A 14958-nucleotide genomic window follows, 5' to 3' on the forward strand; every position below is an offset into this window, starting at 1 on the left:
AATACACAAAGTGCTTCATAACAACTCAGTAAGCTTTAAGGAATGCTTTTCCTAGTACATCACTTTTTTTGTTGTGTAAAAGAAAATAGCCCCATTCAAAGGGTAGTAGCATATTTGATATCACCACTGCTTAAAGAGGAATGGAGTTACAGGAATGAGTAAAGTATATAATTAGTAAATAATCCCTCTCAACAAGTGAGTTAAGTAGGAAAGTCTTCTGAAGGGAGAAAAGAAAAGCCAGAAGCAACACAATCAGTGCATATCAGAAATGCATTTTTATTTTTATTTGAAAACAACTTAAATTTTTAGACAAATGATTTTAGTATATAAATTTGATTTTGTTTTTATACAGAATATAAAGATTTCCCTCACCGATCTTCCATGTGAAGGGGATTACAAGCCTGAAGGGAGATACTTTCTGCACACAAGTGTGTATCTTACGTGTAGGGTACTGGAAACCAATGTGTAGTGCTTCCACACATAAATTAGGTCAAGTGACACCACGTATTAAAAAGGGGATAAGAGAAAAATTCTATTAATCAGATTCAAGAAGCAAACATGACACAAAAACTGCAGGTAAGACCAAATGAGTAACTTTAGTTAGGACACTGCAAGTTATACTAGAGTAACAGGTTTGTGAAGCTAGAGTGTGTACCACATTAAAACTGCAAGAAAGAACTATTTATATAGAAAGGCTGGAATGAGAGATTTTTTTCACGAAAGCAAATTAACTTCTTGTCAACTGCCAAAACAAAACAGAACAAAACTGAGCATATGAGTGTTAGTATACTGAAGGCATATTATACCAGTTTTTGTGCAGCATGCTAAAGTTAGTTAGAACTTCTTCACTGGTGCATATGAATCATTAATAGTCATGGAAAGTTTTTCTTGCCCCTTCGTGCCAAATTTCAGGCATGTCTTATTTTAGATGGAGTATAGCTTTTATCTATAATTTCATCCTGTAAAAACATATGAAGACAACGTTCATTCTGTGCCAGAGGATGACCAGCGACCCTAGGAATAAAAGATACAAATTCAGTCCAGTATTTTATAAAAGTGGTGGAGGGGGACCAAATATACACATTTTAAGGTTAGGAAGCACAAACAACTTAGTAATAAGTGTTATTCTGGACTGCCCATAAAGCTATGGTCTATCAACTAACAGTATATTTTCTTTCCTTCAGATCATAAGGGTAATTTATTTTTTTTTTTTATTTTTTTTTTTTTATTGATTTTTTTTTTAACATCTTTATTGGGGTATAATTACTTTACAATGGTGTGTTAGTTTCTGCTTTATAACAAAGTGAATCAGTTATACATATACATATGTTCCCATATCTCTTCCCTCTTGCGTCTCCCTCCCTCCCACCCTCCCTATCCCACCCCTCCACATAAGGGTAATTTAGAAAACATTTAATCACTAGTTTTGCACTGCCTCTGGCGTATGTACGCAATTAACTTCTTTACATATTAGTTGGTATATTCGTAAGAAACCTAAATGAATTTTAATGTTAAAAGTGAAACAATGTCATTGATTCTAAGAATCCATTTTAAAGAAGGAAAAGATATAGGATTATAGTTAGAAATACACTGAAGTTCAATAAAAGCCCCAAAATACTAAGAAATAGGCACAAATGTTCAGGTTTTTTTGTTTTTGTTTTTTTGCTTGCTTTTAAACGTTTCCATCAGACTAAACACAAGATCAGACTGAGCAACCAGACTTTATTTCAGAATTTAAAAACATCCAAGCTAGCACTGCCTTCTCCAAAAAGAAAGTATGTTCATAAGAAGACAATGAAGGTTGTGTGCTCTCAGATAACTAAAAGTTAAGGGCTTTGTATAACTTTCCCTCTGTTTACCACTCACAGATCTTCAAATTACTAGATAAAAATTGAAGTATTGCTAATAAATAAGCTCACACAACCGTATTCTCTAGGAGTTAACTTTATTTGGTCAAACTTAAGGCCAAATGCACAATTATAGTGAGCCCTTTCCAGGCATAACTGTTCCAAAAAAAAAAAAAAAAAGAGGCTATATTTCAAATAGGAATAAAATTAAAAGCTAGAGTTTGAGTTTATTAAGTTTCTAAAGTAAAAGATAAATGATACAGTCTCCTTACATTTTCAAAAGAATATATTTTGCCACAAAAATTTTAAATGTGCACCTTTACACAAGACATGCTGATGATACTTCCATCTGCAATCAAAATGATTGCAAGTGTATTGTAAGTTTTACTGTTCATGCTAGAACATACCTTAAATCAGAAAGAATCCTAAGTAAAACTATTTTTTAAATGCTGTAATTTTAAACGTAATTTGCATAAATTAACCAAGAAAAACAAATACAAAACTTAGGTCAACACAAAGATACTCGTATTACTCAAGTGTGTTAATATTTATCACGATATTCAACTTGTTATATGTTTTCACTTTGTTTAAATGATACAAAAAGTTAGGAAATGACCAAAAAGAAAAAGCACCAGTTTAGTCTGATATCTAAATTAATAAACAGCAGTCACCTAAAGACAGCTCAGAACACTATTCACTCTTAGACCTTGAGGAACAGAAAGCACTTACTTGTTTATAAACTGCTCCAGCCCTTGCTTCCTTTCTTCAATAAAATTGTCATCAAATATTCCATCATCTCCTCTAAAAGGAAGCTGACGCAAAAACGCTTTCCCAGGGAGTGGGGGGACTACAACCTAAAACAAGATAAGGAAAGAAAGTTCTTGAACATGCTGGCTGAGTCAGGAAAATTTAGAGAGCATAGCATGAAGACAAAGTATATCTTCACTATGAGAACCATCCCATTGTTAAACTAGTTTAAATATACAGTAAAAGGGAATCAATAAAAATACACTGAAAAATGATTCAATGTTTTGGAGGCAAGATAACCAAAATGCCACAATAGTCCATCAGACCAAAGCTCCTCAATGGCAGGGCCCACAGCTTCATTTTCATTTTTCCTGGACTTAACAAAGCACAAGTATACAGAGCGAATAATCAATACTGAAGTAAAGGCTACCATGCCCCTCAGACAGTTCTGATGTCACTTGGGGAAGACAATGCTTTATTACAATGGTAACTGAAGAGATCAAACTCAACTCTCAATTAAATGAAGAAGTAAAATACTAACAATGTTCTTTCTGGCATGGGCAGATAAGAATTCTGTGGTAAATTTCTTCCACCTCATACCATCTGCATATAATCTTTCCTACCTGTGTTTTGAGGTGATGACAAAATAATCAACTCTACTTGTTGCCACTCTTCCATTTCCTAGGCTAAGAAGCACGTCAACTTTCTCCCAAACCCATTATCCTATCTTTCCCCAAAGACCTGTCATTTCTTCCTTCCCACACTAGAGGAACATCCCAAATTTTCCCTGTCAAAGCCTAACTTTCCTCTAGGGACAACTTATGACTGATCTCCCTCTTCTGGGAATTATCTGGAGCTCAAATATTTGTTTGAATTAAATAGCACCTAGCTATTTATTTCACAGGTTAGTTGGGTTCTCTATCTCAGAATTTCTCAACTATGGCACTATTAACATTTTGAACTAGATAATGTACTGGGGGGAGGGGTTTCTTGTACACCGTAGAATACCTATTCAACAGCATCCCAGGCCTCTACCCACTAGATGCCGCCAGTAGGCACCCCACAGTTGTGACAATAACAATGGTCTCCAGACACTGTCAAATGTCTCCTGGGGAACAAAACTGCCCCTGGTGGAGAACCACCAATCTATCCTATTAATGCTTTCAAATCAAGGACCCTTGTCTCAGGCTTTTTATGGTTATTTTAAGAAAAGCTGGGCATACAGCAGAAGCTCAAATATCTGTTAAATGACTAACCACTTAGGTGAATCCTTATCTTATGTTAAAACAGAGAAAAGGTGTGGGCAAACAAGTCAAACAAGGAGAAATATAAATAGTAAACACCAGTAATAAAATCATATATATTCTAAGAGGTAAAACCTAAAACCCTTGATGCAGAGTTTCTATCCTAAAACGATAATTCAACAAGGTAAAAAAGGGAAAGATCATACAACTTCTTACAGATCAGCAAAAAACAAAGAGCTAAAAAGAAACACAAAACCAATGCCCAACATAAACTTTGTAATTCCTTCCTAGAGCTACTCTCCCCAGATACCCAATGCTTAAGACATCTAAAGATTTGTCTTCACAAGTTTGCTTTAACATTCTTAAATCTCTCCCCTATATTAGCATTTGTCAAGTTGAAGAGTTAAAACCTGCAGGGAACTTACAATTAAAAAACAGGGATCATGACCACTAGCTGAGCTCCAGCAGAATAGTTTATATGATGGGCAGGAAAAAACATCTGTATCTATAAAGCTATTATAAAAAAAGGAATATAGAACCACTGTGTTAACGAAATGACCACCATTAATTCAGGGTAGAATTTAGCATGAAATATAAGATTAAAAATTACTACGTATTATCATCCGTAGAGATATGTTCTTACTAAAGTATCTCAATGAGTATCTCAAAATACTCATTGAAATGGATGGTAAGGTTGTAGGCAACAGGATTAATCACCTACAAAAATCATGAGTGGTTTGTCCAGCTAAGATCCCAAAGATCTTCAACATCAAATTATTTTTGCTTAAGCAGTCTGAAAAGATCTACTTAGAATTCTTACACCAATTTAAAAGTAATGAGTCTGATGATATGTGTGTGTATGTGGGGCAAGAAGTGGACAGAAGGCTATCTGGCCAGCATAATATAGTGAAAGCATACTGAAATAAAAAAAGCTAAAAGATTGAACCATAATGACCAGTAAATACAATAAATTTCATCTACTTTCTAGTCTAGTATAACAGATCTTAATTAAAAGTACTAATATATAAATAAAACAACTTGATTAATTGTTCTTAGCAATACTAATGTATGTACAACTTTCACACAGGTTAAATGCCCAAAATAATTATCTGGCCTAATGTTAAAAGTGAAGTACTGTGCGTCAAAGGACAACATCAAGTGAAAACAATTCACAGAATGGGAGAAGATTTTTGCAAACTGTAAATCTGATGAGGGACTTTTAAGAGGTTTTTTTTGTTTTTTTAGTATATTCTATATACAACTCAATAATAAAAGAAACTCAATAAAATGGGCAAAGGATCTGAAAAAAAATTTCTCCACAGAAGATATGTAAATGGCTGATAAGTACATGAAAAGATGATCAACATGATTAGCCATCAGGAAAATGAAAAACACGAGATACCACTTCACACACGCTAAGAAAGCTATAATAAAGGAATCAGATAATATTAAATGTTGGTGAGGATGTGGAAAAACATGGAACCTTTATACATTGTTGGTGGAAATGTAAAAATGGTATAGCTGTTCTGGAAAAAAAAGTCTGGGAGTTCCTCAAAAGGTTAAACAGAGTTATCATATGGCTGTAAATCCATTCTTAGGTATGTACCCAAGAAATACAAACATATGTCCATACAAAAACCTGTACATGAATGTTCACAGCACCATTATTACTATTTTTTAATATTTATTTATTTATTTATTTGACTGCGTGGGTCTTAGTTGCGGCATGCGAGACCTAGTTCCCTGACCAGGGATCGAACCCGGGCCCCCTGCATTGAGAGCATAGTCTTAACCACTGGACCACCAGTGAAGTCCCACAGCAGCATTATTCTCAATAGTCAAAAAGCAGGAATGACCCAAATGTCTGCCAATGATAAATGGATAAATAAAATGTGGTTTATCCATACAAAAGAATATTTTGGGGAAATAAAAAGAAATGAAGTAGTGATTAACAATACAATAGGATGAACCTAGAAAACACTCTCAGTGAAAGAAGCCAGTGAAAGAAGCCAGACACAAACGACTACATATTCTACATTTCTATTTATATGAAATGCCCAGAACAGGCAAATCCATAGAGAAAGATTAGTGGTTGTTTAGGGCTGGGTGAGGAGAAATTGGTAGTGATTACTCACGGGTATGGGGTTTCTCTTACGGTGTGATTACAGTGTTCTAAAACTGACTATAGTAATGGTTGCACATCTTTGTGAATATAGTAAGAACCACTGAATTGTACACTTTATTTTATTTTTTTACATCTTTATTGGAGTATAATTGCTTTACAATGGTGTGTTAGTTTCTGCTTCATAACAAAGTGCATCAGTTATACATATACATGTGTTCCCATATCTCTTCCTTCTTGCGTCTCCCGCCCTCCCACCATCCCTATCCCACCCCTCTAGGTGGTCACAAAGCACCGAGCTGATCTCCCTGTGCTATGCGGCTGCTTTCCACTAGCTATCTATTTTACGTTTGGTAGTGTATATATGTCCATGCCACTCTCTCGCTTTGTCACAGCTTACCCCTCCCCCTCCCCATATCCTCAAGTCCATTCTCCAGTAGGTCTGTGTCTCCACTCCTGTCTTACCCCTAGGTTCTTCATGACATTTTTTTTCCTTAAATTCCATATATATGTGTTAGCATACGGTATTTGTCTTTCTCCTTCTGACTTACTTCACTCTGTATGACAGACTCTAGGTCCATCCATCTCATTACAAATAACTCAGTTTCATTTCTTTTTATGGCTGAGTAATATTCCATTGTATATATGTGCCACATCTTCCCTATCCATTCATCCGATGATGGACATCTAGGTTGTTTCCATCTCTGGGCTATTGTAAATAGAGCTGCAATAAACATTTTGGTACATGACTCTTTCTGAGTTATGGTTTTCTCAGGGTATATGCCCAGTAGTGGGATTGCCGGGTCATATGGTAGCTCTATTCGTAGTTTTCCAAGGAACCTCCATACTGTTCTCCATAGTGGCTGCACCAATTCACATTCCCACCAGCAGTGCAAGAGCGTTCCCTTTTCTCCACACCCTCTCCAGCATTTATTGTTTCTAGATTTTTTGATGATGGCCATTCTGACTGGTGTGAGATGATATCTCATTGTAGTTTTGATTTGCATCTCTCTAATGATTAACGATGTTGAGCATTCCTTCATGTGTTTGTTGGCAGTCTGTGTATCTTCTTTGAAGAAATGTCTATTTAGGTCTTCTGCCCATTTTTGGATTGGGTTGTTTGTTTTTTTGTTATTGAGCTGCATGAGCTGCTTATAAATTTTGGAGATTAATCCTTTGTCAGTTGCTTCATTTGCAAATATTTTCTCCCATTCTGAGGGTTGTCTTTTGGTCTTGTTTATGGTTTCCTTTGCTGTGCAAAAGCTTTGAAGTTTCTTTAGGTCCCATTTGTTTATTTTTGTTTTTATTTCCATTTTTCTAGGAGGTGGGTCAAAAAGGATCTTGCTGTGATTTATGTCATCGAGTGTTCTGCCTATGTTTTCCTCTACGAGTTTTATAGTGTCTGGCCTTACATTTAGGTCTTTAATCCATTTTGAGCTGATTTTTGTGTATGGTGTTAGGGAGTGATCTAACCTCATACTTTTACATGTACCTGTCCAGTTTTCCCAGCACCACTTATTGAAGAGGCTGTCCTTTCTCCACTGTACATTCCTGCCTCCTTTATCAAAGATAAGGTGACCACATGTGCATGGGTTTATCTCTGGGCTTTCTATCCTGTTCCATTGATCTATGTGTCTGTTTTTTGTGCCAGTACCACACTGTCTTGATTACTGTAGCTTTGTAGTATAGTCTGAAGTCAGGGAGCCTGATTCCTCCAGCTCCGTTTTTCGTTCTCAAGATTGCTTTGGCTATTCGTGGTCTTTCGTGTTTCCATACAAATTGTGAAATTTTTTGTTCTAGTTCTGTGAAAAATGCCAGTGGCAGTTTGACAGGGATTGCATTGAATCTGTAGATTGCTTCGGGTAGTAGAGTCATTTTCACAATGTTGATTCTTCCAATCCAAGAACATGGTATATCTCTCCATCTATTTGTATCATCTTTAATTTCTTTCATCAGTGTCTTATAATTTTCTGCATACAGGTCTTTTGTCTCCTTAGGTAGGTTTATTTCGAGATATTTTATTATTTTTGTTGCAATGGTAAATGGGAGTGTTTTCTTGATTTCACTTTCAGATTTTTCATCATTAGTGTATAGGAATGCCAGAGATTTCTGTGTATTAATTTTGTATCCTGCTAATTTACCAAAGTGGGGTTTATTCCAGGAATGCAAGGATTCTTCAATATACGCAAATCAATCAACGTGATACACCATATTAACAAATTGAAGGAGAAAAACCATATGATCATCTCAATAGACGCAGAGAAAGCTTTCGACAAAATTCAACACCCATTTATGATAAAAACCCTGCAGAAAGTTGGCATAGAGGGAATTTTCCTCAACATAATAAAGCCCATATATGACAAACCCACAGGCAACATCGTCCTCAATGGTGAAAAACTGAAAGCATTTCCACTAAGAAGAGGAACAAGACAAGGTTGCCCACTCTCACCACTCTTAATCAAAACAGTTTTGGAAGTTTTAGCCACAGCAATCAGAGAAGAAAAGGAAATAAAAGGAATCCAAATCAGAAAAGAAGAAGTAAAGGTGTCACCGTTTGCAGATGTCATGATACTATACATAGAGAATCCTAAAGATGCTACCAGAAAACTACTAGAGCTAATGAATTGTACACTTTAAATTGGTGAATTGTATGGCATGTGAATTATGTCAATAAAGCTGTCATATAAAAAGTGATGTATACATTCATGAAATGCGTATTAAACACTCCAGTGTGCCAGGTGCTATGTTAAGCAAAGCCACAAGCCTATCAAGACACTTCTTCCCATAATCAGACAGAAAAAGACAAATACTATATGATCTCACTTATATGTGGAATCTAAAAGAGCTGAACTCACAGAAACAGAGAGTAGTAGATGGGTTGAGGGGTGGGGAAAATGAGGAGACATTGGTCAAACGGTACAACCTTTCAGTTAAAAGATGAGTAGGTTCTGGGATCTAATGTATAGCATGGTAACTATAGTTAACAGGATTGTATTGTACTCTTAAAAGTTGCTAAGAGAAACATTGAATGTTTCAAGAGATATTGAATGTTACCACCACTAACAACAAAACAACAAAAACAAAAACCCCTATGTGAAGTGACACATGTATTAACTAATTTTATTATGGTAATCATTTCACAATATATACATATATCAAATCATTGTGTTATATAACTTAATGTTATTTGTTAATTCTAGCTCAATAAAGGTGGGGGAAAAAAAGACACTTTTCCCTATGGTCATAAAAAATTTCTTCTTTGTTACCCAAAACTTTCCTAACTTGTTTTGTACATTTAGATCTTCAAACCGTCTGTAATTTATATACAGTGAGTTATAAATCTTGATTCCCAAATAGCCAAATGTTTCAGCCCCATTTACTGAATATAAATTCCTTTCTGCACAAACTGACAATGTTATTTTTGTTATGAACTAAATTTCTAGTAAACATGTGGTCAGCTTCTAAATTTTCTGACATTCTGCTAATCTATTTGTCCATACCTAAAGCAATACTACATTGTTTTAATTACTATAGTCTTAACATATGCTCTGACGGCTGCAGGTGCTAAATTATTGGTAAAAATAACTTTTGGCTATTCTTGAGCTTTCTCTGATTCTAAAGCTCTATATAAATCTGCAGGTTTATAAAGAATTCCAATAAGATTTGAATTAGAATTTTACAAATTTATAAATAAGTTAGGAGATACTGCCTTATTTCTGTCAGGTCTACTGCTAAAATCCCACCTCTAAGAGAGGCCTTCCCTTGACTATCCTATATGACAGTAGCTCTCCTGGCACTCCCTATTTCCCTTAATTTTGATTTTTAGAGCATATTACCATCTAACATATTATATATCTTACCATCTTTTTCTGGTCTCCCTTCACCACTACCCCAACTTACCCAATAAAGTGCCATAAAAGTAGGGACCCTTCATTTGTTCACAGTTCTGTCTGCAACTGACAGAACACACAGAATGAGCTCTCAAATGTTTATAGAGTAAATGAATCTTCAAAAGTGAATATTCCAAACCAGGAATGTAATATTTCTGTTTATTATGGTCTTCTTTTGATCTTTCAATGAAGTTTTAAAGTTTTCTTTACATGGGTCTTATATTTCCAGTTTTATCTGTAAGTATTTTATACTTGGATATTCTTTGGAGTAAAACTGTTTTTCCATTTTGGATGGAATGCTATGATTGGTATATGTTGCTCTTGTATCCAGCCACATTTTTCTGGTTAAGGACGTTTTCCTTCCTTTTCTACCTTAGTATGCTTCAGAAGCGAGAACGAGTTAGCCTTAACCTACTTCAGGGCTCCTACCATACCCACTTCTTATCCTACTACACTTGAGTCACAAGATAACTTTTCGCTATTCTGAGTGTACTTTTCATGACTCCATGCCATATATGTCATTCTGATGTAGGGCTGAAATAAGAGACATTAGAATGAGACCTTGTTCTCTCTATGTTGCAGCCAAAGCCACCAAATTTCTTCTAAGAGAAGACAGTTATTATCAGGATATATGACAGTGTTCTAAAACTGCAGGTAGCAACCCAACAGTAGATCATGGCCATCATTTAAAAAGCTAATCTGAGGAATATCAGTACCTGTCACACAGAGTAAGGTAAGTACTGGTTTATGAAACTTCTGTTATATGTAAATGTGTGATGATAAAAAAAAAAGTATAGTGTCAGTAAAAAAGAAAATGGAAATACACTGATATAGGAGATGTACTGAAGAAGAGAAATTTAGCAAGGGGAGGAGAGGAAGGTGGGACAGGAAGATCATGGAAAGGAAGGAAGCAATAGCAAGAAAGTTCTAAGAAGAGTTATCTAAGTGTGAGTCAGCAAAGGCCTCAACTGGGCCACTGAAGTAGACATGAGAAGGAAGAGTTCTAAGGAAAAACTGCACACTTCCCCCATCTCCTATGAAGTAAAATGAAATTGAACTGTTTGAAAAAAAAAAAGAAATGTTTTATTTTACTCACTTTATTCAAGATCATTCTCCTGAGAAGTCTTAAACGTTAAAATTTGGAATGTTTTGTTTTACAGTCACATTACAAATAATTCTTACCTTACTCTCTCTTTCTAATTCACTTCGCAGCCATTCAAAGTCACTGTATCTTCTTCTAACAGTAGATTCCTTCAGCTTGAAAATAGGCAGATTTGTCTGAAACAAACAGAAAATCACTCCTAAGTTGAAGCATGTTATAGTGACTTCAAAAAAGTGGGGGGTTGGGGGAGGACCTGTTTGTCAAATTGATAATATGGCAAGCCTAGTTATGTTAATATAAGAAAATCATAAAGTTATTAAGATGACATTTTACCTTTAAATGTAAAAAAGTACATTTTTTACATGGCTGTTAAAAAGTATGTTATTTATACTAGAATACAACTTTTAAAATGCACGTTTGTACATATGCTTTTGGATGTCATTCTGCCTGACGTCAGTTACATAAATATAGGTCAGTTTTTCTATTTCAGTAAGCTGTAAAAATGTCAGGAGTGAGATGAAGCTAGCTCTGATTGCTATACAGTTTAGTATATAACGCTCATAGGGGAAACAGACCTTAACTACTTTGAAATGAAATACAAAATATTTTGTTATTACGACTAAATTAGATGTTTCATAGTGAAAGAAAAGAATACAGAATTATTCTTAATAGTCTTCTTAAAAATGCGAGAAAACAGCAGGGAAAGAGTGCAATGCACTCTTACCACCAATAGGAAATTAGGAGTCATACACATAAGGTCTATCTATCCAGAGCTTACAGGCTGAGGGCAAGTTTAAGAACTGAAAACATAATGCCCAGTACCTTGAGGTTACATCGGAATGGAAGACTATTCTTGAAAGAACGCAAAGACTACTTCGGTCAAATTCTAAACTTAAAGTAATAAGAAAGATTTCTATTATCGTTTACTGATCCTAAAGAGAAAATACACTACCAAATGCAATTTAAAATTGTTTACGACTGAGGGCTATTAGCAGAAGCTGTATACCACTACAATTTTATAATCAAGAATAGATTTTAAAATGCATATAATATCACAAAGTTGGTAGGGACAGAAATGACCTAACACAATTAATGCCATACCATACTGAAAATGCTATTTAATACTACGTACTCTCAGATTATATTTTGTCCTTTATTCAGTCTTTGCACTTGTAGAATGACAAACTGTTTTAAAGCTGAAAAGAAAAAGTGTCACCAGAAGGAAAGACTGGCTTCTTACAGGGACATCATCATCATGTAAAATTCACCCCTAAGAAACTTCCAATCATTTGTTAAACTTAATGCCACTAGTAAGTGTCATTCAGCAAAAGAAAAGCTTTTTATTCAGGACCTTAAACCCATTTTGCAGTGGTTTCAATTTTTTCCAACGTGTATTAACTTCTCTATGTAGTATACCTTATAGCTTGGAATCTTCTACAGATGCTATTGGGCATAACACTGTATAGGTTTCAAGCATGAAACCAAATCTCACAAGAGGTTTAAAAGCACTTGAATTTTCTTTCCCAGGTAACCACAACATTTGTTCATTGTATTAATGACTAAGAGCAAAATTGCACCTAACAAGACTCTTATTATACTAAAAGTCAAGCTTATATTTAGAGATGCTGGCTTGCTGTACAGAGGGGTATTCTCACTCCCCAAAGGGAATAAAATTAGGTCCCCTGGAGAGCAGGATGATAATTCCCAGAAAGAAAGCACTGGATTATTTCTCTCTAATTTCACCCATTGGCTTTTTAACCAAGTTCACCCTTCCGCATTAAAATATTAAGTCTTTGTAAGTGTCTAAAGATAGAAAGGCCTTTACAGAATTGAGTGTTTTCTGCAGGTGAGACTTTACATTTTGAATTCCCTCCTCTCAAATTACTTTACAAAAGGGATTAGCTGCTCTCTTTATTCAATATGTTAAGATCAAGCTTGTGAAAAGAGTTCCCTAAGAATTTTCATACTTATGGGTACGGAAGTCTATAAAGTTAATCTCTGAAACAACATATCAAGCTTACAGGTACAATGTTGAGGGAAGAATGCCAATTCAGCTCATTTTACCTCCATTTTCCCTTTTGAACTTTTGACACAAGCATGATTATATCTGATTCACTTTAATAGACAGGTAGTGGGAGGGAGAAAAAGTCCATTCCTTTCTATGATTAGCTAAGAGTTTGATAGATTATATATTAAAAAAAGATCATGGTTAGCTTAAGAAAATTTCATGGTTTTCTCAGCTGGTTATAATTTCTCTTTATATGAGGACTGCTTTAGAGTTTTTTGTGGTTTTTTTTTAACATCTTTATTGGAGCATAATTGCTTTACAATGGTGTGTTAGTTTCTGCTTCATAACAAAGTGAATCAGCTACACATATACATACATCCCCATATCCCCTCTTATGTCTCCCTCCCGCCCTCCCTATCCCACCCCTCTAGGTGGACACAAAGCACCGAGCTGATCTCCCTGTGCTATGCAGCTGCTTCCCACTAGCTATCTATTTTACATTTGGTAGTATATATATGTCCAGGCCACTCTCTCACTTCATCCCAGCTTCCCCTTCCCCTTCCCCGTATCCTCAAGTCCATTCTCTATGTCTGCGTCTTTATTCCTGTCCTGCCACTACGTTCTTTAGAACCTTTTTTTTTTTTTAAGATTCCATATATATGTGTTAGCATACGGTATTTGTTTTTCTCTTTCTGACTTACTTCACTCTCTATGTCAGTCTCTAGGTCCATCCACCTCAATACAAAAAACTCAATTTCGTTTCTTTTTATGGCTGAGTAATATTCCACTGTATATATGTGCCATATCTTCTTTATCCATTCATCTGTCGATGGACACTTAGGTTGCTTCCATGTCCTGGCTATTGTAAACAGCTGCAATGAACATTGTGGTACATGACACCTTTTGAATTATGGTTTTCTCAGGGTATATGCCCAGTAGTGGGATTGCTGGGTCATATGGTAGTTCTATTTTTAGTTTTTTGAGGAACCTCCATACTGTTCTCCATAGTGGCTGTATCAATTTATATTCCTACCAAGAGTGCAAGAGTGTTCCCTTTTCTCCACACACTCTCCAGCATTTATTCTTTGTAGATTTTTCGATGATGGCCATTCTGACCGGTGTGAGGTGATACCTCATTGTGGTTTCGATTTGCATTCCTCTAATGATTAGTGATGTTGAGCATCCTTTCGTGTATTTGTTTATAGAGTTTCGATAAAGTCACATCAAGTAATTCTTAGTATTATTTGCCCATTATTTTTAGAGCGGTAAGTGTGCCTGTTAACTTCTCCCTGATCATCACAAGGACTTGCAATTCAACTTGATCAAAATACAAATGAAAGATGCTGAGGTTTTTTGTTTAAGCCACTGGACTATCCCCGTTGATTACAAACTCTCATGATTGGTCACTTTCAACTTATTTAACCCTTATAAGATATTCTATTTTGGTTTTCTAAAGAGAAAAGAGTAAGGATAATTTGTTTCCCCTACAGTTTTGGGAGGATGCAACTATTACTACAGTTTAAGAGCATCTATAAAAGGGCACAGTGCTAGATAAGATGAGGAATATAACAATGAGTAAGATGCAGTCCCGACCCTTATGAAGCTTATAATATGTTAGGTTACAAGATAAGCATATAAAAAGTTAAATTTACATGGTTAAAAATACCATACACCATAAACAAAAAGTTGAAAGACCACAAAAAACTGTAGACAAATATATGCAATAAAAAACAAAGAAATAATTTCATGAAAATGTAAAGAACTTAAAAACTAATGAAAGATAAAGCTGAATAACGTGACAAACAGAACAGGCAGAACACACAAAAACTATGTCAATAATGTTCAACTTCACTCACACAAGAAATGCCAGTCAAAACAGTAAGATCCCATTTTCATTTGTCAGACAAGCAGGTATTAAATTTTAATACCCAATGATGGTGAAGATAGATAGGCATCTAAAAAACTTGCTGATAATAGTGAAAACTGGTACAACCTTTT

At 35.2% G+C, this 14958-nt stretch overlaps 1 protein-coding gene across 2 annotated transcripts in view; it reads right to left on the reverse strand.

Moving 5' to 3' along the window:
* Nucleotides 1-269: 269 nt before the first annotated feature.
* Nucleotides 270-14958, reverse strand: part of SNX3 (sorting nexin 3) — a 43967-nt gene continuing 29278 nt past the window's right edge. The window contains exons 2-4 of one of the 2 annotated variants that reach the window (XM_004318322.4): nt 11033-11128; nt 2577-2701; nt 270-1014 (exon numbers count right to left, since the gene is read on the reverse strand). In XM_004318322.4, the coding sequence (XP_004318370.1) occupies nt 909-1014; nt 2577-2701; nt 11033-11128 (327 nt within the window). In that variant the 3' untranslated portion in view covers nt 270-908. The remainder of the gene's footprint in view (nt 1015-2576; nt 2702-11032; nt 11129-14958) is intronic. The other variant, XM_073789486.1, reaches the window with a different exon arrangement.

This window comes from Tursiops truncatus, chromosome 12 (assembly GCF_011762595.2).
Source record: "Tursiops truncatus isolate mTurTru1 chromosome 12, mTurTru1.mat.Y, whole genome shotgun sequence".
Taxonomy (NCBI): Eukaryota; Metazoa; Chordata; class Mammalia; order Artiodactyla; family Delphinidae; genus Tursiops; species Tursiops truncatus.